The following is a 19,239-nucleotide window of genomic DNA, read 5'->3' on the forward strand; positions in this document are numbered from 1 at the left end:
CCAAATAAAGGTAATTTAAAATTATAATTATTAATATAATAATACATATACTGTATATTATATATTATAATTCAAACAATTAAAATAAATTACATTACCAGATACATATTGTCAGAGTGCAACAAAAGGATCCACATGCAAAAAGTAACTCAATTCAAAGTCTTTAATGGTCAACAAGGAAGTCTGTAGTGGATAACACAGAACTGGAACTCAAATGATGCTCCCCAGGAAGACAGCTACACAGAGGATACTTGTCAGGAGTGGAAACGTGGAGCAGAAAGTTCACTCGAACAGAAGGTACTGGTCCTTGTAGAAAATAGCTTGAGCAGAGTAAGTCTTGTAGAAACTCACCACAGCAGATAACAGGATACACTAAGACGAGCGCAGCTACACATGACAAGACTTGGTGAGTAACTGCTGACAGATGAGAGAGCATTACACAACGCGTAACACACACAATAATCCAACACAGAACAGAGAGAGCAAACACCAGAAGTAGACAGAGTAATCAGACAAGACTAGAAACAGGTGTCACTGCAAATCAGCGCGAGCGCTGATTGAGATGATCAACAGGTGATGCCAGAGTGCAAACATGTAAGTGTGTGTGTGCTGGTGTGTGAGTGAGATGAGTGTGTGAATGAGTGTGTGTAGTGAGAGAGAAACAACCCAGATCCTGACAGTACCCCTCCCTCAACGAGCGCCACCCGGCGCTCCGAGGGAGAGGCCTGGCGAGCCCGGTAGAAATCCTCGATGAGCGAGCGGTCCAGGACGTCCCGGGCCGGGATCCACCGCCTCTCCTCAGGACTGTAGCCCTCCCAGTCCACCAAGAACTGGTGGCCACGCCCTCGAGGGCGAACATCAAGCAGCCTGTGAACTCTGAAAATGGAAGCCTCTTCGTCAAGAGGTGGAGGAGGAAGGGTGGGACGGGTGGGAGCGCGAATGATAGGCTTAATACGAGACACATGAAATACAGGGTGTACCCGGCGTAACTGATGAGATAATCTTAGCTTGACAGCTGCCGGACTAAGGACCTTCACAATGGCAAAGGGACCGACAAAACGGGGCATAAGCTTACGTGAGCCCTCGTGTATAGGTAGATCTTGAGTGGAAAGCCACACCTTCTGCCCACATACGTATCTAAGGGCTCTAACCCGATGACGATTCACAGCTCTACAAGTTCATGCTCTAGTGCGACATAAAGCCGATCTCACTCTCCTCCAAGTACGCTTGCACCTTTGAATATGGGCCTGTACGGAAGGCACGGAAGTCTCAGAGTCTTGTGATGTAAAAAGTGGAGGTTGGTAACCGAGACAGCTCTCAAATGGGGACAACCCAGTAGCGGACGACGGCAGAGAATTATGGGCGTATTCAGCCCAGGACAACTGATCGCACCAAGAGGCAGGGCTCTGTGAAGTCAAGCTGCACAACATGCGTCCGAGAATCTGATTTGTTCGTTCGGCCTGCCCATTAGTCTGAGGATGGAATCCTGATGACAGACTGGGGGATGCCCCAATCAGTCGGCAGAATTCCCTCCAGAACTGAGAAGCAAACTGAGGCCCTCTGTCAGAAACAATGTCCGAAGGAAGACCATGGATCTTAAATACGTGATCAACCATTACTTGGGCGGTCTCACGAGCGGACGGTAGTTTAGGAAGAGGAATGAAATGAGCTGCTTTAGAAAAACGGTCGACCACAGTGAGAATAACCGTGTTGCCGGCGGATGACGGGAGACCGGTAACGAAATCTAAAGCAATGTGCGACCATGGGCGTGACGGAATGGGAAGTGGTCTGAGAAGGCCAGCAGGCGGAGAGTTGCCTGATTTTGTCTGGGCGCAGACAGGACACGACGCTACGAACCGACGAATGTCACGTTCTCTAGTGGGCCACCAAAATCTCTGGTGAATAGCGGCCAAGGTACCCCTAACACCGGGATGCGCGACTAATTTAGAGGCATGACCCCACTGGAGAACGGCTGAACGAGCGGTCTCGGGAACAAATAACGTACCCTCTGGGGCACGAGGCGGTCTGACAACGTGTGAAAGAGCCCTCTTTACGGCCTGTTCGACTCCCCAGACGACAGCTCCGACCACGCAGTGTTGGGGAACAATAACCTCCTTGGTCGAAGCCTCCACTGAAGAACCGAACTGCCGTGAGAGAGCATCGGGTTTAAGGTTCTTGGAACCTGGTCTAAACGAGATCGAGAAGTCAAAACGACCAAAAAATAACGCCCAGCGGGCCTGACGAGCGTTAAGTCTCCTGGCGGAACGGATGTATTCGAGGTTCCGGTGGACAGTCCAAACAATAAATGGAACACTGGCTCCCTCCAACCAGTGCCGCCATTCCCCCAGAGCTAACCGAATCGCCAAAAGCTCCCGATTACCCACGTCATAATTGCACTCAGCCGGCGAAAGACGATGGGAAAAGAAGGCGCACGGATGAACCTTGTCATCAAGAGAAGATCGCTGTGACAAAATAGCCCCCACCCCAACATCGGAGGCATCGACCTCGACTATAAATTGTCTCTCAGGATCCGGAGTGACTAAAATGGGCGCGGAGGTGAACAACCTCTTGAGTCGATCGAAAGCATCTTGCGTCACCTCAGACCAAACGAAACGAGACTTGGTTGAGGTGAGAGCAGACAGAGGGGCCGCGACTTGACTAAAATTACGAATAAATCGTCTGTAAAAGTTAGCGAATCCCAAAAACCGCTGGAGAGCAACACGAGAATCCGGAATAGGCCAATCGAGAACCGCCCGCACCTTCTCGGGATCCATGCTGATACCCTCAGCAGAGACCACCGAACCCAGGAACGTGACCGATCAAGAATGAAATTCACATTTCTCTGACTTGACAAAAAGGCGGTTCTCGAGTAGTCGTTGTAAGACTCGGCGAACGTGTTGGATGTGTACTTCGAGAGAGGGTGAGAAAATGAGGATGTCGTCTAGATAAACGAACACAAAGACATTTAACATGTCTCGCAAGACGTCATTGACTAACGCCTGGAATACAGCGGGAGCATTGACCAGCCCGAAAGGAAGAACGTGGTATTCAAAGTGACCAATAGGGGTGTTAAAAGCGGTCTTCCATTCGTCTCCCTGCTTAATACGAACGAGATGGTATGCGTTACGTAGATCCAGCTTTGTGAAGACTTTTGCGCCCTGCAAGATTTCGAAAGCCGACGACATAAGGGGCAAGGGGTAACGATTCTTGACCGTTATGTCGTTCAGCCCCCGATAATCAATGCAGGGACGTAACGAGCCATCCTTCTTCACAAAGAAGAACCCAGCACCGGCAGGAGAGGAGGACGGGACAATAATCCCAGCGTCAAGTGACTCGGAGAGGTATCTTTCTAGAGCCTCCCGTTCGGGCGCAGAGAGAGAATGTAATCTACCGCGGGGTGGCGTGGTGCCAGGAAGGAGATCAATGCTACAATCGTAAGGGCGGTGAGGCGGTAAGGAAACGGCCCGGGAGCGGCTGAAAACCGCTCGCAAATCGTGGTACACCTCCGGGACTCCAGACAGATCTCCAGGCTCCTCCTGAAACACAGCAACAGAAGAAACCACAGGAATAGCAGAAACTAAACAATTTACATGACATGAAAGACTCCAAGACAACATGGTATTCTTGACCCAGTCAATATGAGGGTTATTTTGGACTAGCCAGGGATGTCCTAACACAATGGGGGTATAGGAAGACTGAAAAATGAGAAAAGAAATAGTCTCTTGGTGGTTTCCAGAGATAACTAGACTCACCGGACAGGAGACACGGTGAATCTCAGACAAAATACTACCATCTAGGGCGAAGACGGTGGTACTATTGTTCAAGTCCACTAGAGGGATGTTATGTTCCCGAGCCCATTTCTCATCAATAAAATTCCCTTCAGCACCTGAATCGATTAGTGCGGAACATGAAACAGTAGAACCAGCCCAACAAAGAACCGCGGGCAGGATGGTGCGGGACTTGGATGGAGAGGACGTCACAGTAGCGCTCGCCAGTACTCCTCGGTCTACTGGCGAGCTCTGGCTTTTAACGGACATAAAGCGGCAAAGTGGCCAGCCGCGCCGCAGTAAAGACACAGTCTGTTGGAGATGCGACGTTGTTTCTCTTCAGCCTGGAGGCGAATGCTACCCAACTGCATGGGCTCAGGGTCTGGTCTGGAAGCAGCGGAAGTAGATGGCTCACTAGGTGTAGCGGAGATTGCTCGAACACGTCGCCGTTGCTCAAAGCACTTGTCAAGACGAATCGCCAGCTCTATCAGTTGGTCGAGCTGGTCAGGTGAACCGCGAGCATAAATCTCCTCCTTCAAATCAACATTCAGACCCTCCAGGAAACGAGCAACCAAGGCAGGCTCATTCCACTCGCATGTGGTGGACAGGGTGCGAAATTCAATGGCGAAATCGGCTGCAGTTCTTCTGCCCTGATGAATGGTGGTCAGAAGACGTGAAGCCTCGCGACCAAAAACAGACTGGTCGAAGACCTTAATCATCTCCTCCTTAAAGAGATCAAAACGACTGCAGTAGGGTGTCCCTGCTTCCCAAGCGGAGGTTCCCCACTCACGCGCACGCCCAATCAGTAACGAAATCACAAAGGCGATACGGGCGCAATCACTTGCGTAAGTCTGTGGTTGCAGGGAAAACACCACCTCACACTGAGTCAAAAAGGCTCGACACTCAGTCAACTCACCGGCATAACATGGGGGATTGTTCACACGAGGTTCTGGAGGAGAAGGACGACTCTGAACTGCTGGTGACTCCTGGTGCACATGGAGAAGACGAGCAGATAAATCATTCACCTGTGCAACCAAACTCTCCACCGCATGTCTGGCAGCAGATAATTCCTCCTCGTGTCGACCCAGCATAGCTCCTTGAATCCTTACCGCAGAGAAAAACGATTCCTCTGCTGGATCCATCCTTGGTCGGATTATTCTGTCAGAGTGCAACAAAAGGATCCAAATGCAAAAAGTAACTCAATTCAAAGTCTTTAATGGTCAACAACAAAGGAAGTCTGTAGTGGATAACGCAGAACTGGAACTCAAATGATGCTCCCCAGGAAGACAGCTACACAGAGGATACTTGTCAGGAGTGGAAACGTGGAGCAGAAAGTTCACTCGAACAGAAGGTACTGGTCCTTGTAGAAAGTAGCTTGAGCAGAGTAAGCCTTGTAGAAACTCACCACAGCAGATAACAGGATACACTAAGACGAGCGCAGCTACACATGACAAGACGTGGTGAGTAACTGCTGACAGATGAGAGAGCATTACACAACGCGTAACACACACAATAATCCGACACAGAACAGAGAGAGCAAACACCAGAAGTAGACAGAGTAATCAGACAAGACTAGAAACAGGTGTCACTGCAAATCAGCGCGAGCGCTGATTGAGATGATCAACAGGTGATGCCAGAGTGCAAACATGTAAGTGTGTGTGTGCTGGTGTGTGAGTGAGATGAGTGTGTGAATGAGTGTGTGTAGTGAGAGAGAAACAACCCAGATCCTGACACATATACTGTGGCAACAAACAAGTAAAGCACTTAGACAATACAAAAAGTGTCTTTAAAAGTAAAAATATTGTTTGTATTATTTTCATATAATTGAACATATCCCTATGATTGGCCTACATCCCTCTCCTGTTTTAATAGGATGTGCAAAGTTAAATGTAGTTTGAAACTTTCAAAAACATACAATTTGAGATCCCAGCTCAGTCCAGCTGTCGTTGGGTGCAAAAGTGCATCTGTTAAAGACTGTTGGTTGACGAGGCATGTTGCTTGTACAGCTGGAGTGTTGACTGCCCCCTACTGCATCATTGCTCCGATAGCAGGAACATTTCTTATTACATAATTTATGTACAGGTCGGAAGTGTTATTTTTTTAGTTTTCTAAAAACTGTTGTTTTTTACATAACCAACTACATTTCCAAGCTTGTTTGAGGGTGAGGTGTGGTAGCTATCCTAATAGAGAGTTGCACTGGCAAAGCAAAGGGCTCTAAAGAGCATGCAAGTCAACACCTGAACAAAGTATCACTGAAGCGCCACACAATGATGTGGTTACTTTAGCAATTGCATTTGTCATATCACACATTACTTTTTGTGACACTATTGGTTTGTTTAGGTTTAAGGTTTAGGGTTGGTAAGTTGGTTTTGTTGATTTAAAACTCAATTACACAGTAACCTTCAAAACCTAATCTGTTTTTCACCTCACATTGGCTTTTTAAAAATACTATCCATTAGGTTTATGTATAAGGTTTAGGGTAGAGAGGTCAGTTTTGTTAATTAAACATTTTATAGAGAATTAACCTTAGTTAAAGTCCTCATCTGTTAGGTAGAAAAGTTTTTGCACCACAGAGTTGAAATTTTACATTGGAACTGCTGCAATACGTATAAGGATCCACGAAAAATCATTTTGCAAAAATGTCACCACAATCACATAATTTTCATCAGATCAGGCAGGCAAATCATATGCTTTCCTTATGTAATGGAATCTGCATACAGTATAATGCCTGGGCTAATAAGCTATTTTTCATTGATTAGTGTCATTGATCAGTCTTGATCTATGTAACACAGTTAAAGGATGGGCAAGGAGGAGGCGAGAACCGGCTTGTCAATATAAATTATATTTAACGAGAACTTAAACCAAAAGCATAAACAAACACACACATGACGGACATGCCCGTAATTCTTTCTCTCTCGAACCATCGTCACCGGCCACCGTTACCGCCCCTCCTCTCAGGGAATTCCCAGAGGGGGATTTCCCTTTGGAGCAGTCGAGGGACGAAACCCTTAAGCACGCCTTTGACCAAGTGAGAGTAATCGATGGTCAACAACTCCGGCCTGGCATCGCCATGTCATACCCTTATTTTACCATTATAAATGACCGGTTATATAGAGTGACGCAGGATGCTCAAACAAAGGAAAATGTAAAACAGTTAAAGGATGGGCAAGGAGGAGGCGAGAACCGGCTTGTCAACATTCTCTCTCTCTCTCGAACCATCGTCACGGGCCGCCTTTATCCCTCGCGCGCCTTATCAGGCCGATTGAGGACCGGGCGTGCGATATTCCGACCGGCCCCACCCCCCTCTGCTCCACAATCTTCTTGATCTTTAGACCCAAAACTTGGCTTTGATTTGAATGCCATTACTCTTTGTCTTGATCAGGGTCTCCGTAGGTTTTGGCATATGGTCTATTTCCAGTGTACAAACAGTGGTAATTATTGTATACTACAGCCTCTAGTCAGTGCAGTATTCATACTCCTGAATTCACTGAACACATCTGGCATGGGGCTCTAGTTGGTGATCCATAGAAATATTGGAAGCATTGAAAAACTTGATTGTTTGGTATCTGAAATGGATGCTACAATAAATGTAGCATTTTCTCAGTGTCAGATCACTGACATTGACAGCTCTTAGACTGACAAGTTTTAGTCTTGATCTGGGTCTCAGGATAGGTACTGGTCTGGATCTGGAACTCAAAGTGTCTAGTCTTGGTTTGAATCTGGATTGTGAGAGGTCTGGTCAGCATCTGGGTTTTATGAGGTCTTTTATGGGTCTGGGTCTGTGTCTTGGAGAGTCTGGTCTTCACTCCAACTCTAAAAGTCTCCAATGAGGGATGAGATTCTGCACAGGATTTAAGCCTCTCTCTATTTGCCCTTTAAAATCCTTTCCAATTGAAAATAAATAAACTAATTAAATGTACTGTTTTTCAGAGTCTTTCACAAGTAAACAGTGACGTGACATACAGCCTTTGCTGAAGTTGATAGAATTCATTAACATCAATTTCCTTCTGAATTAAACAGATGTATTGTAATTATAATTGATATGCCATTCTGGTGTAAACACCATTGGATTAGATCAGATTTTAAGTAACATTTAAAGCAGCTGCTAGCGTTTGAATGCACAGTAGTTATCAGTAACAAGTACAGTTCTTCACATGATTTAGCATCTGCTGCTTTCTAAATATATCGTCTTATGGCAAGGAGTTGTTGGTCCATATTACAGGAAGGTACAGTTTCTTGTAAACGAGTTACTTATCTGACTCTTGCAGTGAGTTAGAAAACTACATTTCCACACCATAAGTCCATTATATGGTAAAGTGAAGCGAGCGAGTGAGAGAAGATAATACTGATTTTTAACTCCATGTTGCAGACAACCTAAAATGGAAATGGTTCAATCCCCCTTCAGCGTTTTCTGGAAAAATCCAAGCAAATCCAGCCAAAAGCACACACCCTTGCCTACGACCAAAAACGAATGATGACAAAAAAAATATGTTTCTTATATGCTTGCTCATATTCGGATGGTGAGGAGGTTGTATTAGGACACTTGGCTCATGAATATCTCTAAACAAATATGGTGAATGGACAAGCACAGCACATTTTATTCTCAAAGTGATGGTTGGTGTAAATTTATTTAAGTATTCTGCACATAGCCTCGGGTTACATTGTAATGACAGTCATACGCTTTAGGTGACTGTGCTTGGAGCCCTGTAGACATCTCTGCTTGACCTTTCGAGACCCATGGGAGATAAATAGGTAGTGTGCTTGAAAGACACAATGAGCTAACTTGCCCTTGCTATTTGTGTGTGCTTAGCACTGCAAGGTGGTGTAATGGTACTTGGCAAAAGCACAGCCCTGGAACTGATGTGGTGGAACTATTAGGCATGCGTTTTTTTGAAGCCTTAGGAAAATAATGCACAGATGCTTAGTGTGGTTCAGTGCTCTGAAGGTCTTCAAGAATTGGCCTCATATAGCCTATAAATTAAATAAAGAATACCATGGCAGTGCACCACCAATTTACTAATGAGGACTGCAGCTTTGTCAAAGAGAACCTGACATGCAGAAATCCACAGATTATATTTCTTAATCAATGTCCTGACAAATTCAAATTGAAAAATCAAACATTACAAAGAAACCAGAGCCAAAGCAAAGAGCAGCCTGCCATGAGGGGACACATGTCTTCAAGCATAATCACATCCCATTTACAGGTGGCTATCGGACTATACAGTTGAAGTCAGAAGTTGAAGTCGAACTCTGAAGTTTACATACACTTAGGTTAAAGTCATTAAAACTCTTTTTTTTTAACCACTCCACAGATTTCATATGAGCAAACTATAGTTTTGAGAAGTTGTTTAGGACATCTATTTTGTGCATGACGTGAGTAATATCTATATCAATTATATCAAAATTCCAGTGGGTTTCAATTTTCAAAATTCCAATTCAAGTTAACTGTGCATTTAAGCAGCTTGGAAAATTACAGAAAATTATATCAAACCTTTAGGTAATTAGATTTGAGCCAATTGGTGTACCTGTGGATGTATTTTAAGGCCTACCTTCAAACTCTGTGCCTTTTTGCATGACATCATGGGAAAATCAAAATAAAGCAGCCGAAACCTCAGAAAAAAAAACAACTGTGGACCTCTACAAGTCTGGTTCATCCTTGGGAGCAATTTCCAAATGCCTGAATGTACCACGATCATCTGTACAAACAATAGTATGCAAGTATAAACACCATGGGACCACGCAGCCATCATACCACTCAGGAAGGAGACAGTCTGTCTCCTAGAGATGAATGTAGTCTGATGCAAAAAGTGCAAATCAATCCCAGAACAACAGCAAGGGACCTTGTGAAGAAGCTGGAGGAAACAGGTAGACAACTATCTATATTCACAGTAAAACAAGTCCTATATTGACATAACCTGAAAGGAAGAAGCCAATACTCCAAAGCCACCATAAAAAAGACAAAGTGCACATGGGTAAAAAGATCAAATTTCCTCTTGTCTGATGAAACAAAAATGGAACTGTTTGGTAATAATGAGCATTGTTATGTTTGGAGGAAAAAGGGTGAGGCTTGCAAGCCGAAGAACACCATTCCAACCATGAAGCATGTGGGTGGCAGCATCATGTTGTGGGGGTGCTTTGCTTCAGGAGGGACTGGTGCACTATACAAATGGATAGCATCATGAGGAAGGAAATTATTTGGATATATTGAAGCAACATCTCAAGACATCAGCCATGAAGTTAAAGCTTGGTCGCAAATGGTTCTTCCAAATGGACAATGACCCCAACAATATTGCCAAAGTTGTAGTAAAATGGAATAAGGACAAGAAAGCCAAGGTATTGGAGTGGCCATCACAAAGCCCTGCCCTCAATCTGATGGGGCAGGAATGAATTAGCATGTGCATGTAAGGAGGCCTACAAACCTTACTCAGTTACATCAGTTCTGTCTAGAATGGGCCAAAATTCCAGAAACTTATTGTAAGAAACTTGTGGAAGGCTACCCAAAAGGTTTGACCAAAGTAAAACAATTTAAAGGCAATGCTAGCAAATACTAACAAATTGTATGTAAACTTCTTACCCAATGGGAATGTGATGAAAGAAAGAAATAATTATTTCTACAATTATTCTGACATTTCACATTCCTAAAATAAAGTAGTGATCCTAACTGACCTAAGACAGGCAATGTTTTCATTAAATTTGAGGAATTGTGAAAAACAAAATGTTTCTTTAAATGTATTTGGCTAATGTGCATGTAAACTTTTGACTTCAGCTGTATACATATTTTATTACCATGTTGAAACTTTGGCAGAGAAAGTACATTTTGCTGACATTTAAATACAAGTGTTATATAACTGTGCCACCTATAAATCTCATGATATATTTTCTCATCTCCTAGTGCAAAACCCATGTTGGCAAAAATGAAACTTCAGACCTAAAATAGGCAGGAACTGACTTCTCTATAATGCATCCATATGCATCTAGAGTAACACGCTGGTGCATATATTTTTCATGCTTAATATCATTCATAGAAATGACAGACTGATAAATGGGTGCATTAGCATAGTTGGCCACATAAAATGGGTTTATTCAGTGCCGACAGGAACATAAAATGATGCCCTGAGATGCTCCAAAAGAAAAAAATGGATATGTTGCTGTAACAGACTAGACACATTATTATACACTGCATCTGTGTATAGACATGTTCCATGAAATTGTGCAAAAGTTCACATTTCTCTGACTCAAGGTGAGAATTCTTTCGAAATTATTCCCTGAATAACCCTAGTACCCAAATGCAATGCCACAGCCAAAATACAATTTATAGTACATTTATATGTCTGGCAGACACTTTTATCCAATGCAAATGACAGTGCATTCAATGTATCCATGTATGAATGCATTCCCTGGGACTCAAACCTTTGTCCTTGTTGTTACTCGTGCCATGCTTTACCAGCTGTGCTATGGGAACAACATTGACTGGTTGATGCAGTGAGCACAGTCAGGTAATGTAATTAGTGTGAGTGTGTTCTCCATGGGAGAATCAGGGCTAGCTCAAGGCTAGAGTGGGTGGTGAGACTTTCCATGTGGCCTATTAAGTGTGTGTCTTGTGTGTGACTCAGCTTAGAAGAAGTTCTAAGTTAGCGTAGTCAAATCTCAGCTTTACTTCCATAAATTAAAGTAATGACTTAATCTGTATTCCATGTACCTGAATTACAGGAAAGATCCAAATGATAGTACAATAGTTAAGTAATTAATTGCAACAGCATCCCTACTCAATGATCTACAGTAGTACAAATCTTGATTTTTATAGATACATTAAAGGCATAGCAACCTTAGGTTTTATACTTACTTTCCCTCTCCAATTGATCCAATCATACTAGAGTGGCATAAAAGTGACTTTTTAGGAGTATAAAGGCAAAAATAACATTATTAACCGAGAAGATACTACTATTGCGTTAAAGGAAATGCGTAATAGAAGGACCACTTGTCATGCCAAATGTACACCTGAGAGGATGGGAATGAAAATTGTGATTAACAAGCTTAAAGAAATTATTTGAGCTAAAGAAGTAACATTTGTAATACCATTGTTTTAAGATTTTATTGTTGACTTCACATATCTTATTGAGTGTTTGCTCACCTACACTACATCTATAAGTTGTTTCATCTCAGATGTTGATATGACAAATGGCAGATGTCTTTATGGCATAATCTTTATTATTTAGAATATATGTAATTCTGTTCATTTTAAGATGTTTATCAGATGTTTATACACAAAAATTAGAATGCGATGCTTTCCTGGTGAAACGGATTCTATTAAAATGCTCTTTAACTGACATCTTGGAAATGTTAAGGTGTTATCTGGGGTCTTTTCCCATTCAAGTAAATAGAAGCACAAATACTTGCCGAGGGGGCATTAGCAAGATGGTGGCCAAGTGAATGACTTGCCTTAAAAGGAATTTTACTAGCACATGATTTTCTTTTGTTTTTTTTGGATGAATTTCTTGGAAGTAGATGCAAAATATTTTAATTAAGGGAGTAAAGATGCTAGATTTACTTGAAAGAACGTGTGTTTAAAAACACAACCCATAATTCGCTAGTTTTTTTGTCACTGATATAACGTGAGGCAAACAGTACCTGCTGTCTAGCACACCCTGTCACTGCAGACATTGGTCTCCAGAAAACCCCACAAAGCCGTGCCAAAAAACACAATTATTTATTTGCCAGCTATGTGTGGAAAAAAGAAAATCTCAATGACCTTGTTTAATGCAAAAGATACCAAATTTAAAGGGAAAAAAAGAGAGGTTGAAAATCCATTGTTTGTTGCTACTATTGTGGTTGAGGCACGTACAGGATGTTCCTAAATGTTAGAAAGAACACCGATTAGTCACTGAGGAGAAAAAGTGACTTTAGAAATAGCACAAAAGCAGTTGCTGTCTAGTTCTGTGTATTGTCCATTTATCTTACTGATGTCAAAAGGCAAAGGTTGAAACAGTCGGTGAGATGTCTTACCTAAGGGGAAGTACTCGTTGGTGACCCAGTTGTCCACTTGAAGTGTAGCATTGCCACCGTTTCTGGTGAAGCGTACTACATGGTACTTGCCGTCATTTACTGTGGTGCTGCTCTCCTGCACAACAATGTCAGCTGTTCCGATGTTGAATGTGACTCCGATTTTGCCTTGCTCCTGAAAATAAAAAAAGGACATACAATATCTCAGTTTTGTCAAGAAGTTCTACAACATTTACAATCAGGTTCCCATGTCTTTGGACCAGTGAACTTGAATAAAGATTTTAAGACGTATTTGTATAGATATTGCTATTACAAATAGCTGTATGTATTTTACAGCCTAACATCATTTTTCTATGAATTTTTTAATATATATTATTATTTGCCATGACTTTTCCAAGACTGGAAATACAAAAATTCCCTGATAGATTTTTCATGACAGTGGCAACCATGTACAATGTATGCACATAATAAAATTTGGACACAAGATCTACAACATCCACAATAAACATATACAATTTACTCAGTACATTTTAATGACTGAGGCGCCTTTGAAATCTGCTACCTATTGTTTTACTTTTGTTCTAGAGGGATCCTGAATAATCCATTAGCATTGATGACCCTTGATAAACTTGTCTGCTTGATAAAAAGTATTCATCAGCCATTAGCTTCTCCCCTCCTTGGAGGTGAAGAATCAGGCTCATTGATTAAAATAATGCAGTGAAAGTAGCCTAAATCAATACATAAGCTAAAACAGAAAAAGAGATAAGAATGATTAATGGGACAGGAAGGTGTGCAGTGTTTCCCCTCACGGATCCACAATGTGCAAATGTTGCTGGAAAGATTCCCACTATAAATTAATTAGCAGAGCATTAATGAGCATTGGTAGAGCCAGAAACATTGGGAGAATTTCTCTACATTTTAATAACCTATATAGAATGTAAGTTAAAAAAGCACAACCAGTGTTAATAACATTATTGAAAATAAAACTAAGTGAAAAAAGTTCTGTTAACTGCAATAAAAATTAAAAACTAAGATAATTGGAAAAACTGAAACTAAACTAAATTACATTTCAGGTGCTACAAGTAAAATAAAAATGTATATACTAAAATATAAATGCAGCTTTAGTTTTGATACACAGTATATTATCAAATTTGAAGGCTTGTAAATCCACCTTCATTAAACATGAAAATGACACTTAATCATGGTAACACTAGACGGCCTTGAGAAATTTAACACCGTAACATTTTGTAAATGAATTTAGTTATGGTTTTAACCTTGGGAGCCCTAAAATACTAAAACTGAAATTGAAATATATATAAAAAGTCACTGGAAAAAACTCAAACTAAACAAAAACGTTAGTTAGTCAAAATGAAAAGAAATATTAAAAGGACAAATTGAAAATAAAATATAAATAAATACCACATTAAATATATATATATATATATACACTCACCTAAAGGATTATAAGGAACACCATACTAATACTGTGTTTGACCCCCTTTCGCCTTCAGAACTGCCTTAATTCTACGTGGCATTGATTCAACAAGGTGCTGAAAGCATTCTTTAGAAATGTTGGCCCATATTGATAGGATAGCATCTTGCAGTTGATGGAGATTTGTGGGATGGACATCCAGGGCACGAAGCTCCCGTTCCACCACATCCCAAAGATGCTCTATTGGGTTGAGATCTGGTGACTGTGGGGGCCATTTTAGTACAGTGAACTCATTGTCATGTTCAAGAAACCAATTTGAAATGATTCGAGCTTTGTGACATGGTGCATTATCCTGCTGGAAGTAGCCATCAGAGGATGGGTACATGGTGGCCATAAAGGGATGGACATGGTCAGAAACAATGCTCAGGTAGGCCGTGGCATATAAACGATGCCCACTTGGCACTAAGGGGCCTAAAGTGTGCCAAGAAAACATCCCCCACACCACCACCACCAGCCTGCACAGTGGTAACAAGGCATGATGGATCCATGTTCTCATTCTGTTTACGCCAAATTCTGACTCTACCATCTGAATGTCTCAACAGAAATCGAGACTCATCAGACCAGGCAACATTTTTCCAGTCTTCAACTGTCCAATTTTGGTGAGCTCTTGCAAATTGTAGCCTCTTTTTCCTATTTGTAGTGGAGATGAGTGGTACCCGGTGGGGTCTTCTGCTGTTGTAGCCCATCCGCCTCAAGGTTGTGCGTGTTGTGGCTTCACAAATGCTTTGCTGCATACCTCGGTTCTAACGAGTGGTTATTTCAGGCAAAGTTGCTCTTCTATCAGCTTGAATCAGTCGGCCCATTCTCCTCTGACCTCTAGCATCAACAAGGCATTTTCAGCCCACAGGACTGCCGCATACTGGATGTTTTTCCTTTTCACACCATTCTTTGTAAACCCTAGAAATGGTTGTGCGTGAAAATCCCAGTAACTGAGCAGATTGTGAAATACTCAGACCGGCCGTCTGGCACCAACAACCATGCCACGCTCAAAATTGCTTAAATCACCTTTCTTTCCCATTCTGACATTCAGTTTGGAGTTCAGGAGATTGTCTTGACCAGGACCACACCCCTAAATGCATTGAAGCAACTGCCATGTGATTGGTTGATTAGATAATTGCATTTATGAGAAATTGAACAGGTGTTCCTAATAATCCTTTAGGTGAGTATATATATATATATATATAAAATCCTGAAAACATGCACAGGTGTTAGTTGGTAACCTAGTTTAGGTATAGCTAATCTGCAGCGTAAATATAGATTTTCTCGAATCTTTTTTCTTTTCTTTTTCTGCAACCAGTTTATCCTCCACAGTGCACTTTCCCTCCCCCTCTACAGAGCCTTCTGTGCTGCAAAAATATATTTTATGGTTATGTTAAACCAAATCTGGCACTGGTCTTATCTGTTGCAGCATGTAAAATTAAGAGAGATGATAAATTGTATCAAGGGAGATGTTTATCACCACACAGTGCATTTATCACCACAAAATATCTGAGAAAAATCTGGGCCAAGTGCTCTCAAGTTCATTTGGAAGACATTCTCAAAGACTCAAATGCGAGGTTGACCATCCTTCCCTCACTCCGTCATCATTAATTACATGGTTGTATGGTTATGCAAAATTATATATACAGTATATATTATTATAAATTTATTTAATTTTTTAAAGCTGAAATTAATAGTTCAGCCAGCGTCTAAGATCTGACTGAATGCGTCATGCTTAAAACTAAATAGCTAAAATTTGCTAAAAAAAACATTTTGATTGTTTTTATTAATACATTTATTTATTGATCATAATTACTGTAAATACATGCTTTAATTGTATTACTCTACATTTCATGTTGTGCCTTACACACACATTTAATATTTTAAAATCATGGTGTAATATTATGTCTGGTGACTTATAGCTATATGTAATATGCAACCAGGTTTAGATATTAAACATGGTTTGAGGCAAATATTCCACTGTAAGTGACAATTATACCCCAGATATTTTACATGTAGTGTAGGGGCAAAGAAATAGTGACCTGTATTTGTCTCAGCGGCAAGTGTTTTAGAATATGTGATTAGTATAAAAGGTGAAAAAACTCAACAACACATTATTTAAAATTGATTCTAGCAAGCAAAGTTTGTATTGTGTTAAGACTACATGTACATTGTTTACACTGTAAAAAGTGGTAACCTTCAATTGCCATCTTAATTAGTTTTGTTGGTGTAACCTAATTTAGATTGATTCGTTAATGTTATATAATATTTATGAATTAAACCAATTAATTAAGTTGTTACCACAACAAGCTCATTTTTAATTTTAAATGTTATATATATATATTTATTTATTTATTTATTTATTTTTTCAGTGGACCTTGGAATTGGATTTTAAAAGTAACAGCCATAATTGTTCAAATTAATATTGAAATTGAAATCAATCAAAGTATTGGACATAAATGGACAGCAAACTGGGTTAATAAAATACCGTCATAAAGGTAAAAAAAAATGTCCCTGAAAATCATTTCTGGGTGCAAATATTGCCTCTTAACAAAAAAGTTATTTCTGACACACATCTGAATATTTATTGGACAGATATACATGACCTTGTCAGTGTGTGGTTGGGTTTTAATAAAGTGTTTGTGTTCAATGATACTTTGGCCCCTTTGAGACTGGGTTTAAAGGAGGATTGTATGTTATTGTAACCCTGCCGTTCTTCCTGTGTGAAAAGCTACAGAAAACATATCTCTACCCTGTTGTAAAATATTAATGAGACGGAAATGAGTCAAAACACATAAAGAGCAATTTGTTAAATCTGTTTCCACAGAAATGAACACATATACACACAGTGCTAAGAAATATCTAACGGCTCTGCCTCTTTTAGCCTGTGAAATCCACATGCTGCTGTATTTCTTGTTTGATCACAGAAACACTCTATTATATTTAGCATCAAAGACATTTTTGTGTGGATATCTCTCGCTCTCTCTCTCTCTCTCTCTCCCTCCATCTCTCTCTCTCTCTCTCTCTCTCTCTCTCTCTCTCTCTCTCTCCTCCATCTCTCCATCTACCTTATCCCACCCTTCACATTCAATCCTAATACTGCTATGCTTGTATCCAGGAGGGTAAAAGGACGAATAAACTTGGTTTTGAACAAGTGATACATGAAAGGAAATAGTCTGTCGAGCACACATTATATTTGAACTTCGTGCCAGCAAGGAAGGGTGTGCAAACAGGGCATATGCTCTGAACAATTTTCAATTATACCCTTTTCCCTGTGTGGTTACATTTCAGTATGGTGTGATATGCTATGGACAGAATCTATAGATACAAGTTTCCAGGCTTACGATACTTTAATGATTTTTGTTTGAAAAAATGTAATGTAAATAATTAAATGTCAAATATATGGTTGAATTATCCTTTCAGATTAAGCGTCTGAAAAAGTGCCTATTGATGCTCTTGTTCTATTGTAGGCAAAAATACAGCTCTGCTCATTTTATATTTGAAGAGGAATAGGGCATGCAAAAACAATCAAACAAAAAAAAAAACACTGATTGCCATGAAGAGTTTGAAACAATGGGCAACATAATAGTTTTGCAGGCAAGAAATAAATAAATACGATAAGAGAAATAAATAGAAGAAAAGATAATTCCTGATAATCCCTTCTGCAAGCAGCGTTAACATCTTGAGTCTTGAACTTAGTCTTTACATTATACCATATTAGCAGTATAAATACATTTGAAGTGTTATGAAAAATAATACAGCTTTCAATTATAGATTTTAATATTTAAATCTAAAATACCAAATGCATTCATCGTTCTTCCTTTACATATGAAACTGCATTTTATGAAATAAAAAAATGTAAACTTTGTTATGCAGGGTTATATCTATTGAAGTCAGGCCATTCTTTAAAACAATGTCTATATATACAGCAGTAATCTTAACAAATACATCCCTCCAGCTTTCATAATTGAATACCTCTCTATTATTCAAGGCCATTTCATTTGTTTTGCTGTTAACCTTCATCAAATCATCATTATGCACCATTCTAATATGCCTTTCAGGAAAATAAACAAGAAAATGTTGAAGTAATGAATAAACAGCAGATGGAACAACGGGTGATTTTATTTGTATTCTGTGACACACATGTCTGTTAGCTAGAGAGTTAGAGTCCTCACTCCAGAATGCAAACTCCAATCACAGTCATCAATTGTGCTCTCCTCTGCCATGTGAGAGGTAAAGAGGACTGCCCCACTGTATCACATGGACAAATTGATAAGTGGCTATAAGATGAACCTTCTCTCTCTCTCCCTCTCTGAGTGCCCATCTGTGGAGAGCTGATAAGGAGAGATGCAGCTCAATTGCTAGTAAAAGGAAAATGGAAGTGACATTTTTTGCAGCTGATTGTTTTATCAATATAGGAGTCGATAATTTCAAGTGTGCCACTAAATAGCATATGATCTTTTCGTAACAACTTCATTATATCTTCTGTTTAATCTTCTGTTTCATGGCATACCGTTGGATCAAGCCAAATGCGAAAAGACCGATTGATGAAGGATACATTAAATGGAACATTACCAAACTGCAGTCTACAGAATGGTCTTGGACCATTTCTGAGCATTAATTTATATTGGACATCAAGTGGTAACCCAATACATACCAAAATAGTTTATTGTACAAAACTAGACAAAAATGTCCTTAAAGGAATGTTCCGGGTTCAATAAAAGTTGAGCTCAATCAACAGCATTTGTGGAATAATATTGATTACTACAAAAATTAATTTCAACTCATCCCTCCTTTCTTAAAAATAAAAACAACTAATAAATATAACAATCTTGGTTCCAGTGAGACACTTACAATGGAAGTGAATGGGGGGCAATTTTTGAACATTCAAATATTAACTTTTTCAAATGTGTAGCCACAAGACAAAAAGGATATGTCTGGAGAAATAATTTTATTGTGATAATATCCATTTATGTGTAAATTATAGCCAATTTTACAACT

At 40.4% G+C, this 19,239-nt stretch overlaps 1 protein-coding gene across 16 annotated transcripts in view; it reads right to left on the reverse strand.

The window, feature by feature from the left end:
* The window catches only part of LOC127662779 (neurexin-3a-like), a 467,216-nt gene that overhangs the window by 65,225 nt on the left and 382,752 nt on the right, over positions 1 to 19,239 (reverse strand). For all 16 annotated transcript variants that reach the window (XR_007972918.1, XR_007972917.1, XR_007972916.1 and 13 more), the window contains one exon: positions 12,771 to 12,942. Coding sequence is in view for 13 of the 16 variants with exons in the window: in XM_052154109.1 (XP_052010069.1) it covers positions 12,771 to 12,942 (172 nt within the window). In the remaining 3 variants the exon portion in view is untranslated. The remainder of the gene's footprint in view (positions 1 to 12,770; positions 12,943 to 19,239) is intronic.

The sequence above is a fragment of the Xyrauchen texanus genome, chromosome 22, assembly GCF_025860055.1.
Source record: "Xyrauchen texanus isolate HMW12.3.18 chromosome 22, RBS_HiC_50CHRs, whole genome shotgun sequence".
NCBI classification, from domain to species: domain Eukaryota; kingdom Metazoa; phylum Chordata; class Actinopteri; order Cypriniformes; family Catostomidae; genus Xyrauchen; species Xyrauchen texanus.